The 24,955-nt window shown below is 39.3% G+C and overlaps 2 protein-coding genes across 2 annotated transcripts in view; one reads left to right on the plus strand and one right to left on the minus strand.

Annotated features, from left to right (window-relative positions):
• LOC124130864 (coiled-coil domain-containing protein 177-like) overlaps positions 1 to 19,180 on the minus strand; it is a 32,957-nt gene extending 13,777 nt beyond the window's left edge. The window contains exons 1-11 of the mRNA XM_046493902.2: positions 19,049 to 19,180; positions 17,606 to 17,721; positions 17,015 to 17,129; positions 13,567 to 13,668; positions 11,331 to 11,427; positions 10,002 to 10,091; positions 8,408 to 8,567; positions 6,976 to 7,161; positions 3,806 to 3,925; positions 1,738 to 1,791; positions 42 to 167 (exon numbers count right to left, since the gene is read on the minus strand). Coding sequence (XP_046349858.2) covers positions 42 to 167; positions 1,738 to 1,791; positions 3,806 to 3,925; positions 6,976 to 7,161; positions 8,408 to 8,567; positions 10,002 to 10,091; positions 11,331 to 11,427; positions 13,567 to 13,668; positions 17,015 to 17,129; positions 17,606 to 17,721; positions 19,049 to 19,097 — 1,215 coding nt within the window. The 5' untranslated portion in view covers positions 19,098 to 19,180. The remainder of the gene's footprint in view (positions 1 to 41; positions 168 to 1,737; positions 1,792 to 3,805; positions 3,926 to 6,975; positions 7,162 to 8,407; positions 8,568 to 10,001; positions 10,092 to 11,330; positions 11,428 to 13,566; positions 13,669 to 17,014; positions 17,130 to 17,605; positions 17,722 to 19,048) is intronic.
• Positions 19,181 to 19,380: 200 nt separating this feature from the next.
• On the plus strand, positions 19,381 to 24,955 carry LOC124130874 (protein LSM12 homolog A-like). Its single transcript, XM_046493919.2, has 5 exons — positions 19,381 to 19,533; positions 19,880 to 20,013; positions 21,327 to 21,436; positions 23,286 to 23,421; positions 24,414 to 24,955. The coding sequence occupies exons 1-5, from the start codon at positions 19,413 to 19,415 to the stop codon at positions 24,501 to 24,503; spliced, it is 591 nt and encodes a 196-aa protein (XP_046349875.1). The 5' UTR covers positions 19,381 to 19,412; the 3' UTR covers positions 24,504 to 24,955.

Here is a 24,955-nt window from a genome sequence, read left to right on the forward strand (position 1 = left end):
TACTGAGATTTCATTCTTTGGCCACATGTGACCACACTGACCATCCTCTCGGCGTGGGCTCGCATCTCTTTCTTCTGTTCTGCATTGCGGATCTCAGCCTCCAGCCTCTGTTGAACAAGTTGTCCCACAGCCTCACGTTCCGTGGCACTCCGCTTCAAACTCAGATCCTGTATAAAGCAAGCCATTGTGCTTCAGGCTATTGATGGATTATTCTTATTATTGGAAATGTTTGTTTGTATATTACAACCGAGGTGCTGAGAGACAGAATGATATCACAAACTTAAAAATGCTTTTGTTTTTGTTTCTTTGTTGTTTAACGCCGCACTCAGCAATACTGCAGCTACATGACGCGGTCTGTAAATAATCGAGTCTGGACCAGACAATCCAGTGATTGACAGCATGAGCATCGGTCCACGCAATTGGGATCGATGACATGTATCAACCAAGTCAGCGAGCCTGACCACCAAATCCCGTTAGTCGCCTTTTACGACAAGCATAGTTGCCTTTTACGGCAAGTATGGGTTGCTGAAGACTTATTCTACCCCGGAATCTTCACGGGTCTAAAAATACTTTTATCACTCTAAAATGATAAAGAGCACCAGTCAATACATTTAAAAAATTAGCATCAAATAATTCTGTGTCATGAGTGAATGAGTTGGGTTTAACGCTGCTTTTAACAGTATTCCAGTTATATCATGGCATGTCAGCTTAATGTGGGAGGAAAGGCAGAAGTGATGCACGTCTCAGACGTTTACCACTTCGGTGAAACCTATGAGCACGGGTATTGTGCTGACAAACCTAGGAACATAATCGGGGCGAACCGGGATTCGAACCCACAATCATAGGTTCATGGCGTGCCCAAGTGACGCAACTCTGCACAGCGAATCGTGGCGCCTTAGACGACTGGACCACCCGTGCCCCTATTTCTGTGCAGAAATAATTACTTATGATATGGTCATTAAAAACAAACTGTCTAAATATATCCTGATTTGTGTTTATGCCTTTATTGTGTTTATGCCTTTATCGTGTTTATGCAGCTAAGAACTAAATACGGATGTATTTGTAAATATACTTTATGTCTGTTGCTGTTACATTATCCTATTTCTCATTCAAATTTTGTTTTGGGTACTGAAACTGCATTCTGTGAGACTGATGAAGATCCGGGGTAGAATAGGTCTTCAGCAACCCATGTTTGTCGTAAGAGGTGACTAACAGGATTGGGGGAACAGGCTTGCTGTCTTGGCTGATGCATGTCATCGTATCCCAATTGCGTGGATCGATGCTCATGATGTCAATCCCTGTATTTCTGGTCCAGACTCTATGATTAACACACCATCGTCACACAGCTAGAATATTGCTGAGTGTGGAGTTAAACAACACACAAAGCATACTGTGAGGTTAATTTTCTGTGTATATAATTGTGTTCTTGTTGTCTGAGGCCTTTTTAAAAATCATATCTCATTTTTCTCTCAAGTTGCATTTATATTACATAATGGTCAGCAACTTGAGACAGAAAGGAGAGATGATTTTTAATGAAGGTCTCAGACAATTAGAACAACGTTGCATTCATATTACATATTTGTGATGGGTACTTGAGTACTTGGTCATGATTATTTCCCTGACCCGAGTACCCGACCAGGGGAGATAACTCACATCTTCACTTCTTTAACACGTGATGCAAACATGGAAGTGACAGTGTCTGGGCATGTTTTGACTTAGATGATGCTATTAACCTACCTGCATGCTCTTCCTCAGTTTTTCTCTCTCTTGCTTCTCAACTAGTTGCTGTTCCTGCAAAAAACATGTTTCATCTCATATCAATTAACCCATTATGATACTTTGCCAACTACAAACATGATAACACCTATCTGGATGCAGGAATGATAACACCCATGTGGATCCAGGAATGATAACACCCATGTGGATCCAGGAATGATAACACCCATGTGAATCCAGGAATGATAACACCCACGTGGATCCAGGAATGATAACACCCATGTGGATCCAGAAATGATAACACCCATGTGGATCCAGGAATGATAACACCCATGTGGATCCAGGAATGATAACACCCATGTGAATCCAGGAATGATAACACCCATGTGGATCCAGGAATGATAACACCCATGTGGATCCAGGAATGATAACACCCATGTGGATCCAGGAATGATAACACCCATGTGGATCCAGGAATGATAACACCCATGTGGATCCAGGAATGATAATACCCAAGTGGATCCAGGAATGATAACACCCATGTGGATCCAGGAATGATAACACCCATGTGGATCCAGGAATGATAATACCCATGTGGATCCAGGAATGATAAAACCCAAGTGGATCCAGGAATGATAACACCCACGTGGATCCAGGAATGATAACACCCATGTGGATCCAGGAATGATAATACCCATGTGGATCCAGGAAAGATAATACCCATGTGGATCCAGGAAAGATAACACCCAAGTGGATCCAGGAATGATAACACCCACGTGGATCCAGGAATGATAACACCCACGTGGATCCAGGAATGATAACTGCCATGTGGATCCAGGAATGATAACACCCATGTGGATCCAGGAATGATAACACCCATGTGGATCCAGGAATGATAACACCCATGTGGATCCAGGAATGATAACACCCATGTGGATCCAGGAATGATAACACCCAAGTGGATCCAGGAATGATAACACCCATGTGGATCCAGGAATGATAACACCCATGTGGATCCAGGAATGATAATACCCATGTGGATCCAGGTATGATAATACCCATGTGGATCCAGGAATGATAACACCCAAGTGGATCCAGGAATGATAACACCCATGTGGATCCAGGAATGATAACACCCATGTGGATCCAGGAATGATAACACCCATGTGGATCCAGGAATGATAACACCCATGTGGATCCAGGAATGATAACACCCATGTGGATCCAGGAATGATAACACCCAAGTGGATCCAGGAATGATAACACCCATGTGGATCCAGGAATGATAACACCCATGTGGATCCAGGAATGATAACACCCATGTGGATCCAGGAATGATAACACCCATGTGGATCCAGGAATGATAAAACCCAAGTGGATCCAGGAATGATAACACCCACGTGGATCCAGGAATGATAACACCCATGTGGATCCAGGAATGATAATACCCATGTGGATCCAGGAATGATAATACCCATGTGGATCCAGGAATGATAACACCCATGTGGATCCAGGAAAGGCATAAAAGTCACTATGATTGTTGTAAGAGGCAGCGTTAGAAATTGGCACTAGTCCTGTAGTCCTTACCAAACTGCCCAATAGTGAAGGTATCCTAAGGACTAGTAGAAATTGGCCCATTTTAAGGGGTTTTGCTATATGTTGACATTATAAGGACTAGTGGAAAAAAAACCTCTTAGTTTCTAACCCTGAGAGGCAGTGTAAAAGAAAAGGAAGAAAGTCCAAAATCTGAAAATATTTGATGATGACAGCTTATTGATGAACATAACTACAGTAAACTACGGTTATAACCAACACGCTTATAACGAACTGACGGATATAACAAACTTACTTTTTGGGTCCCGACTATTTGCTTTCGTTATGCTGTATATATACTTATAACAAACTACGGTTATTACAAACTAAAATTAGTAGTCCCTTTGAGTTCGTTATAACCGTACTATACTGTATTCAGATTTCTTAATTTGATAAAAGCTGTTTCCAAGCATGACACTCCCCCATCTCTTGAAAATGACCCATATGGTTCTTCATCATGAGTTACAACCGCCACCATCTTTGACTAAGCACTGACCCTCATCTGCAGCTGCTTGTGTAGACTGTCCTCCCACTGTCTGCTGGACTCCAGGACAGACAACTCCTTCCCCCGTCTCAGTTCTTCCTCTGTCTTCCTCTTCCTCTTATCCGCTGATTGCTGAAATACCATCAACACCAGTGTCACTCTGTTCCCAAAACTGTGCCTACCTGCCCGCAATTGCCTCTAGCCATTAATTTCAGTTGTTTTTAGTGTTAATACTTAGAGGATATTAAATGAGGGTTCATGTAATACACAGTACCTAAATACCGGAATTTAGGCACGAGTGTCTTGAACATTGTATGACATGAACACAAATATATTGGTTGGTTGGTTTGTTGTTTAACGCCGTACTCAGCAATATTCCAGCAATATGACGGCGGTCTGTAAATAATCGAGTCTGGACCAGACAATCCAGTGATTAATATAATGAGCATTGATCCACCGATTGGGAACAAATATAATCTTCTATTTATTACCGAAGAAGATGTCTACATACAGAGACAAATTTTAGTGTTTACCTAAGGACAGCAAGTCACAACAGCAGTAGAACCACAATTTGTCGAATGACATCAACAATCTTCAGCTATGAAGTATCTAGTATGACATCATTCCAACCTCACGTCACAAAAAGATTTGAATGACATCAACAATGACGTCCGGATGACGGAAACAATACACTATTGTCTCGTGACTTGATATGACCCAAGGGCACATGTGTTTTTTTATTAACCTTGATATTTTTGCTCTCGTAGGTAATAAATATATATGCACTATCATTAGCTGGAAGTACAATGACAAAATGTTGTTTTCCAAACTCGGTCTTCGGACTCATGTCTAAGGTTACAGACAAATGTTACTGCATACAAAACCAGTGGTGGACAAGAACCCTTCACTTATACAAGAATCAAGAACCTATATATATGAAAAGGCAGTAGTTGCCTGGTCAGCTTAATGCAAGCGGAATGCCCAAAATGACAGAGGTTTAAGATGTTCTACGTCAGTATTGCACCGTCAAACTAAGAATCAAATCAGATCAAATCCATGAACATCAGTATTGCACCGTCAAGCTGAGAATCAAATCACATGAAATCCATGAACATCGTTATTGCACTGTCAAACTAAGAATCACAATCACATCACTTCCATGAACATCAGTATTGCACCGTCAAACTAAGAATCAAATCAGATCAAATCCATGAACATTGATATTGCTCTGTCAAACTAAGAATCAAATCACATCAAATCCATGAACATTGATATTGCACTGTCAAACTAAGAATCAAATCCAAGAACATTGGTATTGCACTGTCAAACTAAGAATCAAATCAGATCAGATCAAATCCATGAACATTGATATTGCACTGTCAAACTAAGAATTAAATCAGATCAAAATCCATGAACATCTGTATTGCAATGTCAAACTAAGAATCAAATCAGATCAAATCCATGAACATCGGTATTGCACTGACAAACTAAGAATCAAATCAGATGAAATCCATTAACATTGATATTGCACTGTCAAACTAAGAATCAAATCAGATGAAATCCATGAACTTTGATATTGCACTGTCAAACTAAGAATCAAATCAGATCAAATTCATGAACATTGATATTGCACTGTCAAACTAACAATCACAATCACATCAAATCTATGATCAAAGACCACAGCTCATGACATTAAGGGACATTCCTGTTGTTGGTTGTTTGTTTGTTGTATAACTCCGCACTCAGCAATATTCCACCTAGATGACGGCATTCTGTAAATAATCCAGTCTGGACCAGTGATTGATATAATGAGCATCGATCTACACAATTGGGATCGATGACATGCATCAACCAAGTCAGCGAGCCTGACCACCCGATCCCACCTTTTAGTCGCCTTTTATGACAAGCATAGTCGCCATTTATGTCCCCTACACAATAAGATAACAAACTGTGCTGTGTTCAGTTAACGAAGTTTTCTAAGCCCACACCATGTATAGCTGGAATATTGCTGAGTGCGCCGTTAAACAACAAACAAACAACCATGTATAAACAATCCTTTATAATCAAGGTAATAGATGTAAATCTTAGGATGTAAATCAGAAGAAGATGAAGCTGTTGTCTCTGCCAGGAGTAAGTACTTGCAAACAGTGTATGTCAGGGTTTGATATTGGCTCACAAGGCATTGACTAATTATTATCTGAAATGACCATAGGACGGACTCCTTCAAAACGTGGACCGCCTGTCTTCCCAGAGAGCTCTATCAGATTCAGGTCACGGGTGAAAATTAAACTGCGGCATGGCATCTCAGGGGCTAGCACTATAAAACTGCCATAAGTCTGGACTAGTACAACTAGCAGACACACAAGTGCATTCACATCACTTTATACTGAAAGTGCAATAATACAGAAAACATCCATGCACACTCACACATGCATGCACATCGCCATACATGTGCAGTAATGTTGATTGCAGTGTTAAACCCGATTTCACCTTTAAAATTGTCTTTTAACCAAAAACAGGTGTATATATCAAAGCCGACAAAAATGACGACATTGATAAACATTCCAGATGTAAGAATACATACTGTGGCGTGACATGAATCAGGTGATTGGCAAGAGGCAAGAAGAAGTGCAACAGTCAGACTCTAACGAACCGGGAGAAGGCGGCTGTTTCAAATGACATGGTCAGTTACCGCCAGATTCAAACACTAGTTCCCTGAGAACAGGAAGACACTGTTGGAAAAGATTGAGAAATGAAACCCGAAGACATGAAAGTTGTGGAACCGAGGCAAGCGGGGGAACAACAGGCGAACGAGTCTGCACGTTTGCTGTTTCATTCCTTCACTGCCTTCGGTCTCAAAGGGTTTTGTGGACAATGAATATGCATGAATGTCGCTAAATGTCCTGTGCATGACTATCGATACTCTTAAGCAGAAAGGGAATTCCCTCGAATGTAAGTTTGGGATTCCCCGACATTCCGTAGTAACGAAAGTAGTCTGCCTAGGTGGGCGTGGCTTAATTGTTTTACATTCATTGGGAAATGAATGCAATAACATGTGACAAATTCAGCTAATCAGAATGCAGGAATATCAATGAACACAACAAATATTTAATTATTGTACGTTGAAACAACATGGTAAAGATCTGAGATCTACTCCCCCCCTGGAACATCTTTCCCTTTACCTTCTTCATATGTCGGACTCTGTTCTCCTCCGCTAACAGAAGTCTCCTCTGTGTCTCGGCGTGGTCACGGATCTGCAGCTCCTCCCGTCTCTCATCGTCCCAGGCCACCCTCGCCTTCTCACGCTGGGCATACAGCTTCCTCTCAGTGATGCGCTTCTTCTTCATCAACTCCACAATCCGTTTATCCTGTGTAAGAAAAGTAGGAACCTTTCAACATAAACGATGCAATTGAAAAAGTTATCAATGTTTATGAAAGTCTTACATTTAGACAGAATTTTTCAGTTCAGAATAAGCAGCCTTTTGACAAGTATATACACTCCTAACAAAATCAACACTGAAAACCATGCAGCAACTGAAATATATGGAGTGGTTGAGTGAGTGAGTAGTTGAGAGGTTGCGTGGTTGGTTGGTGGAGTAAAGTAAAGAAACATTTTTTTTAAATGTTCGGGTTATATTATGAAAGTTGAGTGAGTGAGTGAGTGAGTGAGTGAGTGAGTGAGTGAGTGAGTGAGTGAGTGAGTGAAAAAGTCAAGTTTCCACCCTTGGCTAGATTTCCATAGTTAGTAACAGTTTGACTGGACTAACAAGTCTATTTATAGTCCAATCAAAATCTTGTATCAAGTAGGCATCTACAGACATTTTGAAAAACGTTTCATGTTTTAATCAAGGTGCTCAAGTTTTATTACAATATAGATCTTGATTATGAATCAGATTGTCTTGACTGCGTGTAGTTTGAAGCAACTGCAAGTGATACGAGAGCTGGAATCTGACTGGACAGTAGGAAGGACATAGAAGGGACCTAGCATATAATAGCCACTGGTGGCACTACGATCGAACCTGGAAATTCCAGCCTAGTTTGCCAAGGGTAGAAACTGGACTTTCAAAGTCAGTTAACGCCCCTGCCTCGGGGCGATGGTGAGTACCATGCATGGGTCAAAAAACAAAATCATACTAACAAACAACTTGACACTACAATCACACTTCACTGACATTTGTCTAGTGTCCAACACTACATCGGTTCTTCACAAAGAATCAAAAGGACAAGAAGTGATGACTGATGGACCTTTTAGGTCCATAGAATCTCGTCCTTTAAGGAATATATAAAACTTTCAGAAATCATCATGAATGTTATCAGATGCGTTCATGTGAATGAGAACTAGACGTTCATATCAACGCTTGTGTTGACATGAGAAACACTTTGCCCAGAGCTTATTTTCTTATATGTAGAGGGTACAAACATTTGGTAGAATAATTCATTCTTTTGGACTTGTCAGGACTTGCTTAAATATAGATTCCTGAAAAATTAAATCAATGCTATTTTTCAACGTTCTGACCAATTCTAGCTTAAAATTTTGACATTTCAAGAGGGTCAAAACAGCCCTCGTATCCTCCCACATCCATTCCCTTTCATTCAAAACAGCTGACATCTTACAGTTTCTGGTATTTTCACAGGTGATCTGCTTGTGTTGATCTTTGACCTTGTTGACCTTGTGGATGTGTTACTCCTGGTAGATGTGTTCCGTGATGACCTGGGAATGCTGGTTGCCGAGGTGTTTCTGGTTGGAGAGGTGTTTCTTGAAGCACTGCGATTTCTAAGAACAAAATTTGTTGAAACAGTGACTTTGCAAGAGACAAATGGCAATAGAATTTACCAACTATTGATATGGCATTCAGTACCATTAACAAATTTGAATGGTTAATGTTACTGAAAAAAACGTTTTGGATAAAAATCAGTAAATGTCCAAGAAAATGAACTGATCTCAAACCTGGTTGACACTGAAGCAAACATGTCATTTTCAACAACGATATTTTAGGAATAGAACTACCAATCATCCACTACAAGGGGTTATTGTTATAGATTCAACAAACCAATACAGCGTTTGACACTAACACTGGTCCGAGTCTAGAATATGAGGACCAGTAAAATTAAACAAATGCTGGTCCGATAGTTTCGGGGTTTTTTTATGAACAAGTTTATACGACTTTTGAAATCAGTCACAGATCAATCTCGTTGAAATCAAATCTTAGTTCAATGATAAGTTCGCGCTACCGCTTAACAAAGATCTGAAGACATCTCATTAGGGGTCACGTCAGGACCACCTTTCATCCGACCAATCAGAGCGTCGCTTACCAGATCATGAAAGTGACAGTCAGAATGTGATTTTTTATCATGCAACCTCGAAAACTTTAACACGGGTATTCTGAACAACATTACGGGCTAAAAAACTGAATCTATACAATCTAGACCATCCATTAGCCATTCCAGAATGTTCTTTTGTTAAGGTTTCAAATTTTTAATTGAGAATTTGTCAAAATATGTTTCTAGGCGTAGTCACCAATTTTAAATTAACGCCGAAAAGCACGAGAAAGCTGCCTTCTGATTGGCTAATGTCGACTTCTTGTCAGTCATTCCATTGGATGGTTAAAGTTCGCACAAGGTCGATCTGATGTGATTGTTTAACAGTAGTGAGAACTAAGATCTGATTTTTATGAGATTGGTGACAGATTGACCCTAAACTCTACGCAAGACCTGCAACCTGAACAACCCTGTGTGGTGCAAGGGTTACCTTCTTGCCAGGTTTCTCATGCTAATTGCAGGAGTACAACCTTCTAAAACTGTTTTAGATCAGGACCACTGTGCCCAGTAGAGACCCAACAGGACTAGTAGAGTTCCTTTGAGCTTGTCCTTTGCACAACAGACATATTTTGGCCAGTATCAAGCACTGCTATACATCATGTACTTGCCACTCGTGACTGAGACTGTCAAATATTTATAAGATCTGGTCTTCATCGAATTCAGCAACTGGTCTTCAGCAACCGATGCTTGTCATAAGAGGTGACTAATGGGATCAGGTGGTCAGACTAGCCGACTTGGTTGATGTATGTCATTGTATCTCAATTGTGTACATCAATGCTCATCATGCCAATCACTGGATTGTCTGGTCCAGACTCGATTAATTACAGACTGCTGTCATATAGCTGAAGTATTGCTGAGTGTGGTGCCAACCAAACAACAATGTACTTGCCTAACTGCTTTTGACTTGCTGGCTCGACCTTCTTTCCTAGAGAGCAGCTCATGCTTGAGTTTAAGGCTTTCATGGTGCAGTTCTTCAGCTCTGTAACCATGGTAGCAAAAGATTAACATCTCAGCAAATAACTTGATCTGCACAAACAACTTAAACAAAGTCAAAACTAGGTCACACTCCCCCTTTCGCAGCAGGAAGAAAACGTGAAAGCAACCACGGCAGCATAGATTAGGAAAGGAAAGGTACATTCAGACAATGTTCTGGTCTGTGTAAGTGACTTAAGTGGTGGTAGAATCTGTAGCAAACATATTCGTAGTAATTGTCAGTGGTGAAATTGGGTTTAATGTTGCGTCCAAGATTATTGCACTTATATAGCGACGTGCAAGCATGTATGTGTGGCTGCTTGTACTGATGCCGATTTATAGTGCTAGCCGACTGAGATATCATGCTGCAGTTTAACATGAATACCCTACTCCGAGCCGACCAGTTTTAGCCCCTTCATGTCCAGCGCCGCCGCCAGACAGGGTAACAACAAGTACCATCTTTTAATGTCTTTTGGTATGACGCGGCCAGGGATCAAACCCCGGACCTTCAGCTCTCCGGGCGGCGCTCTATCTCTATACCACAGAGGCGGTAATTGTAAGTGGCAGAAAATGATTTAACTACATGTACCAGTCAACAATATCAATATGTACCAGTCAACAATATCAATATGTATCAGTCAACAATATCAACATGTATCAGTCAACAATATCAATATGTACCTGGTACCAGTCAACAATATCAACATATATCAGTCAACAATATCAACATGTACCAGTCAACAATTTCAACATGTACCAGTCAACAATATCACCATGTACCAGTCAACAATATCAACATGTACCAGTCAACAATATCAACATGTACCAGTCAACAATATCAACATGTACCAGTCAACAATATCAACATGTACCAGTCAACAATATCAACATGTACCAGTCATCAATATCAACATGTACCAGTCAACAATATCAACATGTACTAGTCAACAATATCAACATGTACCAGTCATCAATATCAACATGTACCAGTCAACAATATCAACATGTACCAGTCAACAGTCAACTGCAGAGAACATGGAGAATGGAGGCTACTTGTGTGGATTTGCACGAAAACAAAGAGTTGCGCACATGAACATAGCAGGATTGATTGTTCTGGAGTTTCTGGGTTGGGACAGTTTCTATAAGGCTAGCTGTACCTGTATAAGAGTGATGAGGGCAAATCATGACATTTTCAAACTTTTCAAGGATATGGCTACAGCAAGCCATTACATCTCCATGACCTCACCTGTTCTGGACATCCTTGGTCGTGAGTCTCTTGTGGCCAACTGATGTTGCCCAGGCTGTCCTCTGTCTCTGTAGCGAGCCCTTGTCAAAACCAACACCTAGAATTGGGCAAGATTACAACAATATTTCTTAGATTGATTTCATGGAAAACATTGTTTGATCTGGTGATACATCTTGCTGATTTCATGGTTTCAGATATTTGACTAACACAATAACTTTTGTAGGCTGAAATAGAATGATATGCCAATATAAAGAAAAAAATGGGAGTGCTAAAAATATATGATAATTTTATGATAATGTAGGTTGATTACAATTACGTTCACTCACAATCAGGTTGCGATGTGTGAAAACAATGATGAAGTTTAGGGAAGATATAAACTGAACAGTCTCAGACCTGCTCTGGAATGAACCCAACCTATATTATGGCCATAACCATGTAACTGTGTCTAACTGGATCATCCGCTGATGCCATGAAATTGCCAAATATCGAATACTCAATCAATACTCCACAAACAACGAGGAGGCCCCCTTCAAGGAGACCTCAGGCTTAAGTCTTGTACATGTTAACAGGGTATGAAACTCCCAAAAATTTCAGCCAGACCACAGGACTGGCTAGCTGAAATACTTGCCAGCCCTGACCAAAACCTGCCTGCCCACTATAATCATATGTTTCTCAGGATAAGCTAACGGGGTTTCTTTTTGGTTACATTTTATCATTCATCTTTACATGTGAATTAATGATTATCATCGGGAAATATTTAGAATATTGTCACATATGAAATATAACCCGACCGTCGGGCAGGGGGATTTGAAAATCTGGCAGCCCGAGTTGAAATCAACCCGTCTCGGACGGTCGGGCAGGCAGGTATTTCGAACACTGATGTTAATCATGTTGGGAAAATCCAAAAACACAGGTATAGTTACTACCATGACTACAGGCTTAAACAAAATCAGGAACTCAACCAAATGAACAACAGATCCTAACAAATCATGAAAACAACACACAACACTCTACAGAGAATTCCAGCACTTTCAATCACTAGCAGGATGCATTCAAGATTATAGATTACTAGTACAGAGCTAGAGATAAGCTGCGTATTTGCATAAAATACCCCCCAAAACTATTCAAAACCCAATTACTTTCAATTCAAATGGAAAACTAAATTGTTTAAAAACAGCACGCGTAAAAATCCAATGAAACTTTTTCAGCATGTGTACAACGAGCTAATTTCCGAAACACAATTACAAACTAATTTACTTTCCGAGTCAAGCCTATATTTAGAACTATTATATACATCTAAAACATTATTCCATTTTTTTAAAATCTCAAAAAGCTTCCTCATTTTGGGAAAAACCCAATAGAGTGATGAAAAGATGAATGGAAAAATATTGTTTACCATATGAAAAATGTAATAACCCAATTAAAACAGAAACCTTCAAGTAAAATCTCAATTGCTCAAAAAGTTATCTGGAGTTCCGCTTGTATTCATAACTCAAACCACAGCAACTTTCTATGGTAAGACCAGCATCAGCGAATCCCCTCGTCATCAAACCTCGCAGTATTTCTCAGCAAAACCAAAACAGAGCATTATAGGGAGTATTCCATACCTGAAGTTCATGAGAATGTAAGCGAACTGGGTTTATGAAACTTCGATCAGTATTCGATTCCGTATCCGACGTAATAAATTCCCTGCTATGATAAGCGCCCACAGCGATATTTGCCAATATATTGGCTAATGAACAATCCCAATTAGCACCCTACTGATTGATCAATGTACACAAGACTTATTTATTTGTGTATAATACGCACTCGTGTGTCATATGCACCCTTAAGTATGGGGAATTAAATACTGGAAAAATATATCATGTATAATACATGTAATACGCACAGGCTTTTCTTTTGTATCATTTCAAGCTGTCAGCATAAACCATAAAATTTAACTCTTTAACCAATTTATATTCTAATAGGAGCCCCCTATTTCTAATTTGAGAGAGCTGGATGCTAATCATGCTTATTACATCTAATACAGTAGATCACTATCAGCTTGATGCTGGAGGAAAGCCTAAAGTGATGCAGGTCTTCGACATTTACCACTTTGGCGAAATCCAAGAGTGTGTGTATGAAACACAGTCGGGGTGACCCAGGATATGAAGCCACAGTCCTAGGCATGCCCAAGGGACACAACCCTGCACATTTATGAAGCAAGGGAGGTAATCACTACAAACACGTGACTCACCCGTGTTGATCCTGACTGTGTTTTTGTTTGTCCCTGTAGTGTTGTAATGTGGCTCTGTAGCGATGATCCGGTACCTTTCCTCCCGACACAGCTGAAGCTTGCCTGCAATAGGGAGACCACAAACACATCAATGAAGAAATGTTACATGTTCTGGTTATCTGGTACAGAATGAGCAAAATATACTGTCCTTAGACCAACCTCACCCCAACCCCAATAAATGACCAGTCCCTTAGTTCATTTCAACACATGTACGATGTTTGATACCTAACAACATGCATACCTTAAGCATGTAACTAAAGCAACTAAAATGTGTCAAAATGGCTGTTAAAATTTGTTAAATATTTAAATATTTGAAACATGAGGAAATGTAGATAAACATGATAAAGACAGTACAAAAATATGGCCCAAAAATTCATCTTCCATCACAAACTTGCTCAGAGATTTTCTGTTGAAGTTAACAAAATTGACCCATTCCGCTCATTTTAACATAGCCACAATATAACTGGAATACAGTTAAAAGCGGTGTTAAACCCAACTCACTCACTGTATACAGGTGTACTTAAAGTAAGGCTGGGACAAATCCAAAGTTACTACCCGGGTACACATCACCCTATTACCCAACCCTACCCGGGTACTCACTATAGATATTTAGAGATAGGTACAAACTGTCCGATTTGGAAAAGTTTGACCGAAGCCCTGGCAAAATGTGTTTACTTAGATACACATGTAAAACGATCTGGTCATGCATACACTGAAGTTTACTGCATGAAGTTTTATCTTTATTCAAACATATAGAAGTCAGAAGGAATGGGATGATCATTGACTTATAGTGTATGCCTAGAGGTTTAGTTAATTTTTTGTCATTAAACATCATGTGACTAACCACGGGTCCGGGTAGTCCTGTGGGTACCCGATCCTATTCAGGACCCGACCAACCCAAGTTACCCATCCCAGCCCTAACTTAAAGGGGCACTGATCTAACGCAATTCCCCGGACTGGTTGTTGCCTTTGTTATTGTTTTTTCCCCTTGAGTACCCGGATGATACGCAACGCAACTGAGCGTGACCAGAGACTGGGCTACCATCTGCAAGGACAGCTGAATAAACTTGGAGGCTGGAGGCAATATTTGTTTTACGCATTTTTGCATAAACACTGATTGGTTAACTGTGATCTATAAAGATTCCGACACAGGGCGCATGTTAATTAATTCCTTCAGCCTAAACAAACAGACAAAAAGAACGGCGGAGTTCATCGGATGTCCTCATTTGGAAATATCCCAGATGGTTATAGTTTAATACTTTAAAAAAGTATCCATGCAGTAAGAGGATTTTCGGATTTCGGATTGCGTCGATAATATGATTACTACTCCCTTGTTGTCATCCACGTTTTCTCGTATAACCCTACACTTGTGTATTTGTCGTCATTCACTTGATGCTCAGTTAATGAATTTATTACAGGTACAATTAGTGGTAGCACCACTTAGATTACCTGACAAAGGTTCACATTTGGCATTTATTGTGTCTGGGGTAATTATTCAATCTAAATCCAGGTTTGAAGTGAGGTGAAATGTGTGTTATGTAATATGCACGTGGCAGCCCAGCAAGAGATGAATGATCAGTTGATTTACTTTTTTTTGTAGTCATCAAAGGATTAACAGAAAATATGTTGATTGATTAATCACTGTTATCTTGCACAGTGGATATGTCAAAAGTGAGTGTTTACATGTGTAGGTTTACTAAAACAAAGGGAATACACTCATATCATGACGCGAAGTGCCGATGTAAAAACAACATACTTTGTTCAAAGGGTTAACTGATAATACGTTGATTGATTGATCATTGTTATCTATCACTCAATGGATTTTTTAGGAACCGTGGACGTTATGAAAATAGTTGTCACGTGGGCTTTCTCAGCCGACCCTTGAGACTTGACACCTATGTGAAACACCTGAAACAATCCAAGTGATCAGTTGAGAAACGATAACGGGTTATAATATCCCGAAACGATATATATCTTTTAAAATATTTGATTGTTACAGAGACACGTGACATCGAATAAGTTTCTTTGTACAGCTGCAGACGAGTGGGATATTGTTCCTTTGTGTGGATATTCACGGATACATTCCTCAAACAAGGAAGCTGCCTAAAATTTATACACATAAATTTGGTAGGTTGTAATTATGGTATTTGCATTTTGTTTTCCTTCATTTGAGCCGATTCGTTCTTGTTTCTCTAAGTCTTGGTTGGGAAATTCTTCAATGCGCGATAGACGTTGTTTTCACAGGTCTTTTCCTTTGTAAGCGTGTATATATTACCTTAAATTTGTAAAATGTGATTCTCTCAGGCAATTTATAAAATATGTAAATATTTCAGCCATTTTGACTAAAAAATCTGTCCAGATTGATTAAGACGATCAAAAGGGCATACAAACATCACAACAGATTATTATGTAGGATTAAAAGCCAAACAACATAGAAATGTACTTTTCAACGGAACATTTTCAGTCTCTTGGTGATGACATTAAACATCAAAATGTTTGGAATTCGTTATCATAATAATACAGATGGAAATGTTTTTCAGTCACTTTGTAAAATAACTGAATATTTATACGTTTAATAAATTTGTTACACATTTTGACAGTAAAAAAAATATACACACTATAAAAAAAGCAATGCTCAGGTGAAATATTTACTTTGTGTTGCAAGTCAAAATAGTGTAAACGAAAATCGCAAAATTACCACGCAAGTGACTTATCAAAACTTCGTCACCATTACCGATGCTACCCACAAAGATACCTACATTTCCTTATTATCTCGAAAACTGTATTTCATTTTGTTGATCAATGTGACCATACGCCCTTATTACTACCCATAAAAGTGACTAATGCGATTACGAATGGCGCAGCAGAGATCGCGAACTAGTCTAGATTTCTGCTATACATCCGGGTACTCACTGGAAAAAAACAATAACAAAGGCAACAACCAGTCCCGGGGAATTGCGTTAGATCAGTGCCCCTTTAAAGGTGCCAGAAGTTAAAAAATTGCAGTTGTGGACATGTAAGAAAGATAAAGGCTAGTTGTAAACCATTTGAGTGAGTTGGGGTTGACGCCGCTTTCAACAGTATTCCAGTTATATCATGGCGTGTCAGCTTAATGTGGGAGGAAAGCCCGAAGTGATGCAGGTCTTAGACGTTAACCACTTCGATGAAACTCCAAGCACAGGTATGGTTCTGACAAACCTAGAAACCTAATCGGGGTGAACCGGGATTCGAACCCACAATCATAGGTTTCTGGCATGCCCAAGGGACGCAACTCTGCACAGAGAATCATGGCGCCTTAGACTGGGCTACTCGTGCCCCCGACAACCATTTGAACATTTCTGAGATTTTCAGATTTGTCCTTTGCAAAATGTTCCTACATAAGCATGACAAGCAGCTTGTCTCTACTTACGGACTCTGGCCTGCTCGTGTTCATCGTAGATGTTGTAGATGGTACGGAGGGGGATGTCCTGGGGTAGCAGCTCCTCCTGGAACTCTGCCAGCGGCTTGTACAGCAGGTCCACTGGCTGGGGAATGAGAAGACGAGGCTTACCTTACAGTAAATACATCATGTTATTTCTTATCAAATGCCTTCAGGAATCAATACATCAATATAGCTATAAATGATCACACCTCTACACAAACTGCCAACACACCTTGAGAAGTATGTTACATGCATGATAACCTCAAGACAGGCATCATCTTCTATAATTTGCACTTGATAACCCAAGTCAGTTTTACCAATGTTAAAGGTATCCCAAGGGATAGTATATATTGACGCTGTTTAAGGTGTTTTCTCCTATATTATCACTATTTGTCATGGTAAAACTATTGAGGTTAAAGTACATCCCTGAGAGTGACTTTATTATAGTTTGGGTTGCAAATTGAATGAGAATGATGAATGTTTCTTCGTTTGCAGCAGAGCAAACCTAACTATCAAAATACCTAATACCTGACTGTCAAAAAACAGTACGGCAACTGTTAAAAAACGAAACCAGCTTACCTTTACTGAGAACCGTGAGCAAGCCTCAAGCGACCTTGGACTTGACAGCACATACTTGCTGTCTTCAAATTGAGGGTCTTCAAAGTTATTAAGATCAACCTTAATGGGCAGGTAAGCTGGAAAAACAACCAATGACAGTTTCTTCATGAACAAAATCACCTACATGACAAGCAACCTCACAGTTGTATTTGCTCAAAAGAAAATTATTATTTGAACACTATTAAGAGGCCCGTCATTTATTATAGGGGGGTTGCCGGTGAGATTGGAGATTGGAATTGTAAGCAAAATATGATGCAGTTCTAACTTATCTAAGACCACCCCCACATATAAATAAATGAATAGTCTCCCCTAACATGCATCTGATTGTGAAGTTAATGTATTAAAACAACTTCAGGGTTGGCTACTGTTGCTAAGTAAGCTTCAGAACGGTTGACATACTGACCCTCAAAAACTCCAAAAGGTAATTGAAAGGTGGAAATATATTCACAAAATATGTGAATTTCTCATGTCATAACATACTTTTGAGTGTTTTATGGTCAAATCAGCAGCTTTGTTGAGGTCATACCTCCCTTTATGATATAATGCGATAAATCATGACTCTATATTATCGCTTTTACTGGTAGATCTCGTAATCCACACCCCCTGTCAACTGTTTACAAATGTAAATCTAAGCACAATATTTCATTGCTTGGTCGCATACAGGACTTGTTGCGGTATGTCACGGCTACTCAGAAGTATACATGTTAACTTTTTATGATAGTTTCTGGAAAGATTTTGAAGTGGAATTGCCCCTACCTCCATTGTAAATATTTAGGAAAGAACTCATTTTTTTTTACCAAAACTGTGTCGTACACATACTGATTATGCAAAATCCCAAACAGGAAGTGGTGTAAACCACATAATCCACACATATCACACAACAAAAAAAGAGTTGCTCGTCCTTGAGTCAGTGATGACAGGTACCAAACGGATAAAGAAAATCAGCATGATCAGCATCGGTCAATCCTAATTGATGTGTCATAAAAGTTGGACAAAGAACAAGAAACATTTTCCGAATGACATAATTAATAGGTTAGAAAGCTTGCGCCAGTACGGTCCACTATAAATTAACTACCGCAATAACATAGTCTAGCGTACCATCCTGAATAGAATCTATGGCTTCAGTTTTATAACATATACAGGCCGGGTATGATTAAATTCTCATCATCCACAAGACCGTGCATCTAAAGTTCATAACATTCTGAAGTTTTCTTAACATGCTTAAAGCTATCGTAAAAAGTCTGCCATTTATATCCACAAAAGTTATGAGTTCTTCAAACGTTTTCTAATTTGCCGCCGAGAAAGAAAAGCATGCAGGTGCTTGCACTGGTCAAAATGTAAATATATCCATGAGATAGCTAAATAATAAGGTAATGCATTATACTAATCAACTATTATAGTTACCATTGTCATATCCCGATGTTTCTGACGTAATACTTATCCTCGTTGTCATCTTGTTTATGGAAAATGTGCCTAAAACAGCATCCAAAGCGTCATTCGACACACATAACAACCGAACGCCACCTTACGGTAGAGTAACGGGTTGAGTAAAAGGTGTAACGAGATTTTCTGGAAAAGAGAAAAAGCAAAATATAATGGAAACGCCTTAGCACACTCAAGACTCTGATATATATGGAAAATACAACAAAACTTGTGTATCTGAATATAGCACTAAGTGTTAATAGCAACGATATAATATGCTATTTACTTTGTGTTCGTTTGAAATATTCCTGAATTTAGTTAATGCAAGCCGGAAGTCGCATGAGAAATGAGAATGGCAGCCGAATACTTCAGTATCGGAAGTTCTGTTGCTATCACAACATGCCACAACATAGAATATAGAGGAGAAGTTCTTGCATTTGACTGGACGTCCAAAGTCCTTGCTATCAGTATCCTTTTTTATGTAACATTTATCATACTGTTTCTCAAAAAATGCGAACGAATACGTCACGGTGACTGCGTTCAGTTTTCGATCACTATGGTTACTCTAGATCATCTGAGCAGACATGTGTTTTGTGTTTGACCCCAGATCGTATATGTTTATTCATTTAAAGACATTTGTTATTTAGTCCGTTACCTGTGAGTTTTTCATAAGAATATTGTTTATTTTGTAGTTATATGTTGACTTGTGGTTGATTTCAGTGACAGATATGCCATGTCGAAGTTTAGATGTCAAGCAACATAACATGTGTCAATATATTCACATAATGTTTATATTTCTTTAACCTCTAAAAGAGTCTGACCCTACTAATGGAGCCAGGGGTCAAAGTGATGTCAAGCTCATCAACTTGGCCCTGGTCAGTGATGTGAAGGTCCTGAAAGAAGCTGATGATCCACCACAAGCCCTCACAAATCTCAATCTACCCAGAGTAAGATTATTATTGTGAAAGGAAGCCTAGTGTATTATGACAGAAGCTGCGACATCATAGCTTTGCATTGTGTACTGCTCTACTTTTGCTGTCCAAGATATATTGGTTGCTAAATCATAGAAACAAATTTTTCACACAGTATCATTTTGTTATGGAAGACAAATGCTGATTTTTTCATCAGTCTCAATGCTTGAGCGATTAATCTAGAACTGAGGCGAGTATTTTGTCCCCAAATCTGCACCTAATGTTAAAGTTGCCAAATTTTCATTAATAATCTCTGTATTTCATTGATATACAATGTGAAAGAGGTTTTGACACTTAATTGTACATTACTGAATGCAATTTGAATTTAAGAAACTAAGTACTTTGAATATAAGATATCCCAGTTTTGAACAAAATAGCGATGTTTTTCCTAATTTGCCTGCCAAGGGCACTTAGTTTGAAATGCCAGATAAATCTCTGCCATTGCACACAAATTGTGTTCAAATGCACGTTTGACATGTTGAAGAATATCATGGAAATAGGTATCACCCCCATCCAGTTCATCATGTTCATATACCTTTTTTGTACACCAAATAGCAAGGCCATTGATTGTGCCAGACTTTTGGGACTCCCATCTGAAAATATTTCAGTCAATGAGGGTATTGTCAAAATAAGAAAATAGTCCAATCCTGAAGAATTTCTTTTAAAATTTAAAAACATGTATATGCAAAACACTCCAAATGGTCTATCCCTTGAAGTACATTGATGTGGTAGCCTTGTAAGGTTGATCAACTATATATTCTGTCACGAACATTACCCAATGACTGATCATTTTGTATTACGGACAGTTACAGATACTAGAAGTCACATTGTTTTGATTTGTGAATTAAGTGTTTGTCATACTGATGTATTAAGTCTAAATAAAAGCAAAGGAATCTGAAGAAGTGATAAAAGGCAATGAAATTTTTAACCTGTTTTGCTCTCAAACAGTACCATCTGTCATGTCGTATTCAATGAAAATATGGTTTTACATAGATGAGTACTAAAATGAGCAGTGGGGGTAATTCAAGGTGTTTATGCATGGTGTATATTACCAGATCATCATGTTTGCTAATAGACCAATGAGGGGCGGTCGGGTAGCCTAGTGGTTAAAGCATTCACTCGTCACGCTGAAGACCCGGGTTCGATTCCCGACATGGGTACAATGTGTGAAGCCCATTTCTGGTGTCCCCCGCCGTGATATTGCTGGAATATTGCTAAAAGTGGTGTAAAATCAAACTCACTCACTCTCTCACTCACTCATTAATAGACTAATGAAATTGTTTTGACAGATAAAGAACCGATTGAGAGATAGTCTAGATGAGAAGCGGAGACAAGTTAACTATGTTGGAGTCGGTGTACCACCAGAAGGACAGAAGATCTTCTTTGCAATAACAAAAACGTAAGTAAATTTCCTTTCTTTCACCCCCAGTAGTGATTCCTGGATGACCATGACATGCTTCGATCTCATTAAATTCAGATCTTTGACTCTTTGGCGTGAAGATCTGACAATGACGTCCTCTCCATATAATGTTCTTGTTAACCAATCAGCATCGAGGCATCACAATTCTTGGTACGGATGGGCAAAGCATCCAGACGAGCACATCCGATTTCTGTATCTCAAAAGAATCTAAGCAACCATTCTGAATGCAGATAAAAAGGCTGTGCCTGCATTCACCATCAGAGATCTGGTCAGGTTACTGGGATATTTGTTATCATTAACATATATCTAAGATACCGAAAATTTGTGTCTAACAGATGCAACGTTTGAGACACAGATTGCAAAGCAATTTACTGAGGACACTAGCAGGATCAGGACTACATCTATACTTGGAGACATTTGTGGCTTCAAGTATTTCACCAAATTTAAGACAGTTGGATTGGGTCTAATTACTCTGAATATGTTTTTTAGCTGTGTTGCACATCAGACTGCATTTTTATTATGAAAATGTAAATACCAGGAAGAATCTAAGTAAACGTGATGTCTCATTCCTTTTGATAAATGGCAATTACTTTAGCGGGCAGACCAATGGATTGCCATGAAAAACAATTACCAGTACTGACCGTTATTTGGTGCTTACCTGAAATATTCATGTGTAGGCAATTGTCTTAATGTTGATATGGTAGCTATGCCACTGGCGAAGAAACAAGTTTCAATTGGAACTGTATTGACTGTTTTGTCACTGTTTCAACTGCCGAAGGGCAATTAAACTTTAAAATTCTACTTACCCAGCATAAGCTAAGGGGAGATGTGCAGAATAGAAATGACTAGTCTGCAGTTGAAAATTTATGATGCATCTTCGATTGAGACTTGTTATACTGGAGGCCTGGCAAAAAGTATTTAGGCAAACAGAGCTCCAGATAAGCTTTTGGTGTTGTGGGTATTTTACCCACGCATTTTAAAATCATTGGGTATCAGTAATTCTATCTGCGTATTCAAATTTCTGTTACCCACTAGTTTTTACACATGTGGGTATTTAAGTTAATATTTAAAAACACTATTCATCTAGTCCCTGCAAACTGGTGTCGTGTGGGTTCGAGGGCACAAGAAAGTGTGATGGCAAATGATCATGATGTAACTGTCATCGTGAAGTTTGGCAAGGTTGACGGAATGCCCGTTTATAATTTCAAAATAAGTTGCTGATTTGCTAATCGAATACGCGGGGTTACTTCACAATATTTTGATGATACGCACAAGTTTTATTTTTGTAGCTTATCTGTAATGTTTGTTGCGTATTTGATACGCTTGGATTTTATTTTACTGCATATTTCTGCATTTCTGATGCGTATTTTACGCAGATACGCAGCTTATCTGGAGCTCTGGATAAACATATGAAACAACCTTGTCATGCATACACTGAAGTTGACTGAAGCTTTATCTTTATTCAAACGTATATAAGTCAAGAAATGGGAACATTAGAGACATGTAGTGAATTTTTGTCATTACACAAGATCACATGACTAACCAGGGGTTCGGGTAGTCCTGTGGGTACCGGGTCCTAATCAGTACCCATCCACCTCGAGTACACAAGGTACCCATCCCTACTCCACCATATATTTCGTGATTGTGTGATGTCTTCGTTATGGCTCGTGTGTTTTGGGAGGACACCACAGCAAAAGGCACTGCTTGCAATTTTGCTTCAATTTTTTTGGCCCAGTCAGCAGTGTATTTGAACCAGGAATATTTGTGTGTTTGTTATGTTGAACATATTGAGTCTTTATTTTATTATGTGTGTGCCTCTGTGTGTCAGTATCAGTGATGTGCGGTGGGACGGCAGTAACATCATCGTCATGGACGAAGTGGTCATCAAACCCCCCTACAGATATGAAGACTGCAGCGCACGCAAGTCTGAGTCGTCACAAGCACTACAACACGTCAGAAAAATAGTAAGTTCAGTTCTACATTCATGTTGCTGATGGCAAGAGATTTTTCATGCCAGAAACCTGTGATTGTGGGTTCGAATCCTGTTTCGCCCTGATTATGTTTCTAGGTTTGTCAGCACCATACCCGTGCTCGTGGGTTTCACCAAAGTGGTAAACGTCTGAGACCTGCATCACTTCGGGCTTTCCTCCCACATTAAGCTGAAACGCCGTGATATTACTGGAATACTGTTAAAAGCGGCGTCAAACCCAACTCACTCAAATGGTTGACAAATAGCCTTTATCTTTCTTACATGCTCACAACTGCCATTTTTTAACTCACTCAAGTGCAGGATGTTTAGTATTTTGACTTACGAACTGAATAAACTTGTACACGAGGAGACTGAAGGTCAAGTGGTGTACATGAACATTCAACTTTTACAATCCTCTACGCCCTGGTAGTGACACACAAGTACAGAGGCCTATTTTCGGTGAAATATGTTTGTGTGACAATATCAGACATGCCTTACAACAGCCTGAGGATTTTGTTAAAGCGTGTTAGTTATAAACATAGTTTACTGAGTGATTAGTTAGAAGAGTGATTTTGGATGATAATGGAATCTCTTTCAAGTGTCTTTTCATATTGAATATATCAACACGTTGATAGAATTTTTAGACTCTCAGGCTTGTCTTTCATTACCTTGGTTTGAGATTCATAAACAAACGCATCACAAAACAGCCATATATATTCACAGGTGATCTTGTTCACTCGTCACACTGAAGACCAGGGTTCAATTCCCAACATGGGTACAATGTGTGAAGCCCATTTCTGGTGTCCCCCGCTGTGATATTGCTGGAATGTTGCTAAAAGCGGTGTAAAACAATACTCACTCACTCACTCACTCACTCACTCACTCACTCACTCAGAGGTGATCATGGTGATGGAAGAACTTAGCGTATACAAACCCTTGAAATATTGACGATGTTTCAGTGATGACAAAACTCCTTCTCTCTCACAGGTATCAAAGTTTCTCCAGGAGGAGAGCAGTCAGGCAGAAAGGAAATCCATGTCGCCATCACCTGCCCCTTCATCATCCTCATCAACATAGTAATCATCATTATCGTTGTCATGGATACCATAACATTGTGAGAGTGAAGAAACAAATATCACTTTACTCATGTGATGTTTTATCAAGGCAGTGGACAATACTTCAGTTAGTTGATTATTTACAAACACTGCATATACCAAGCTCCTCACAGCAATAGCCACCGTGGAGCTCTCCATATTATCGCTGCCACCAGTCACAGCTCCCCACTGTGCTAGGTGGCTGCATGGAGTTGAACTCGCTAAGACTGACCAGTATGTTTCAACAAGTGATGATTGTTGTGAACTGATATCTCACTTCTCTCCCCACCACACCCACCCCTTAATTGTTGTTTGTAAAAAAATACCATATTCGACGTAATAAGCGCCCAGGGTGCATTTAAAATTAGAAATAGGGGGCTCTTATTAGAATATTATTTTGGTGAAAAAAACAGAGTTAAAGGATAAATTTGGTGG

Source organism: Haliotis rufescens, unplaced genomic scaffold (genome assembly GCF_023055435.1).
Source record: "Haliotis rufescens isolate VD_foot unplaced genomic scaffold, xgHalRufe1.0.p SCAF_10, whole genome shotgun sequence".
Lineage (NCBI taxonomy): Eukaryota > Metazoa > Mollusca > Gastropoda > Lepetellida > Haliotidae > Haliotis > Haliotis rufescens.

Bases quoted from the DNA above. Each gene is read 5' to 3' on its own strand.
- LOC124130874 (XM_046493919.2), top strand. From the start codon at position 19,413: ATGAGAATGGCAGCCGAATACTTCAGTATCGGAAGTTCTGTTGCTATC. The intron at 20,014-21,326 runs GTAAGATTATTA...TTGTTTTGACAG, and splicing joins CAAATCTCAATCTACCCAGA to ATAAAGAACCGATTGAGAGA. The intron at 23,422-24,413 runs GTAAGTTCAGTT...TCTCTCTCACAG, and splicing joins TACAACACGTCAGAAAAATA to GTATCAAAGTTTCTCCAGGA.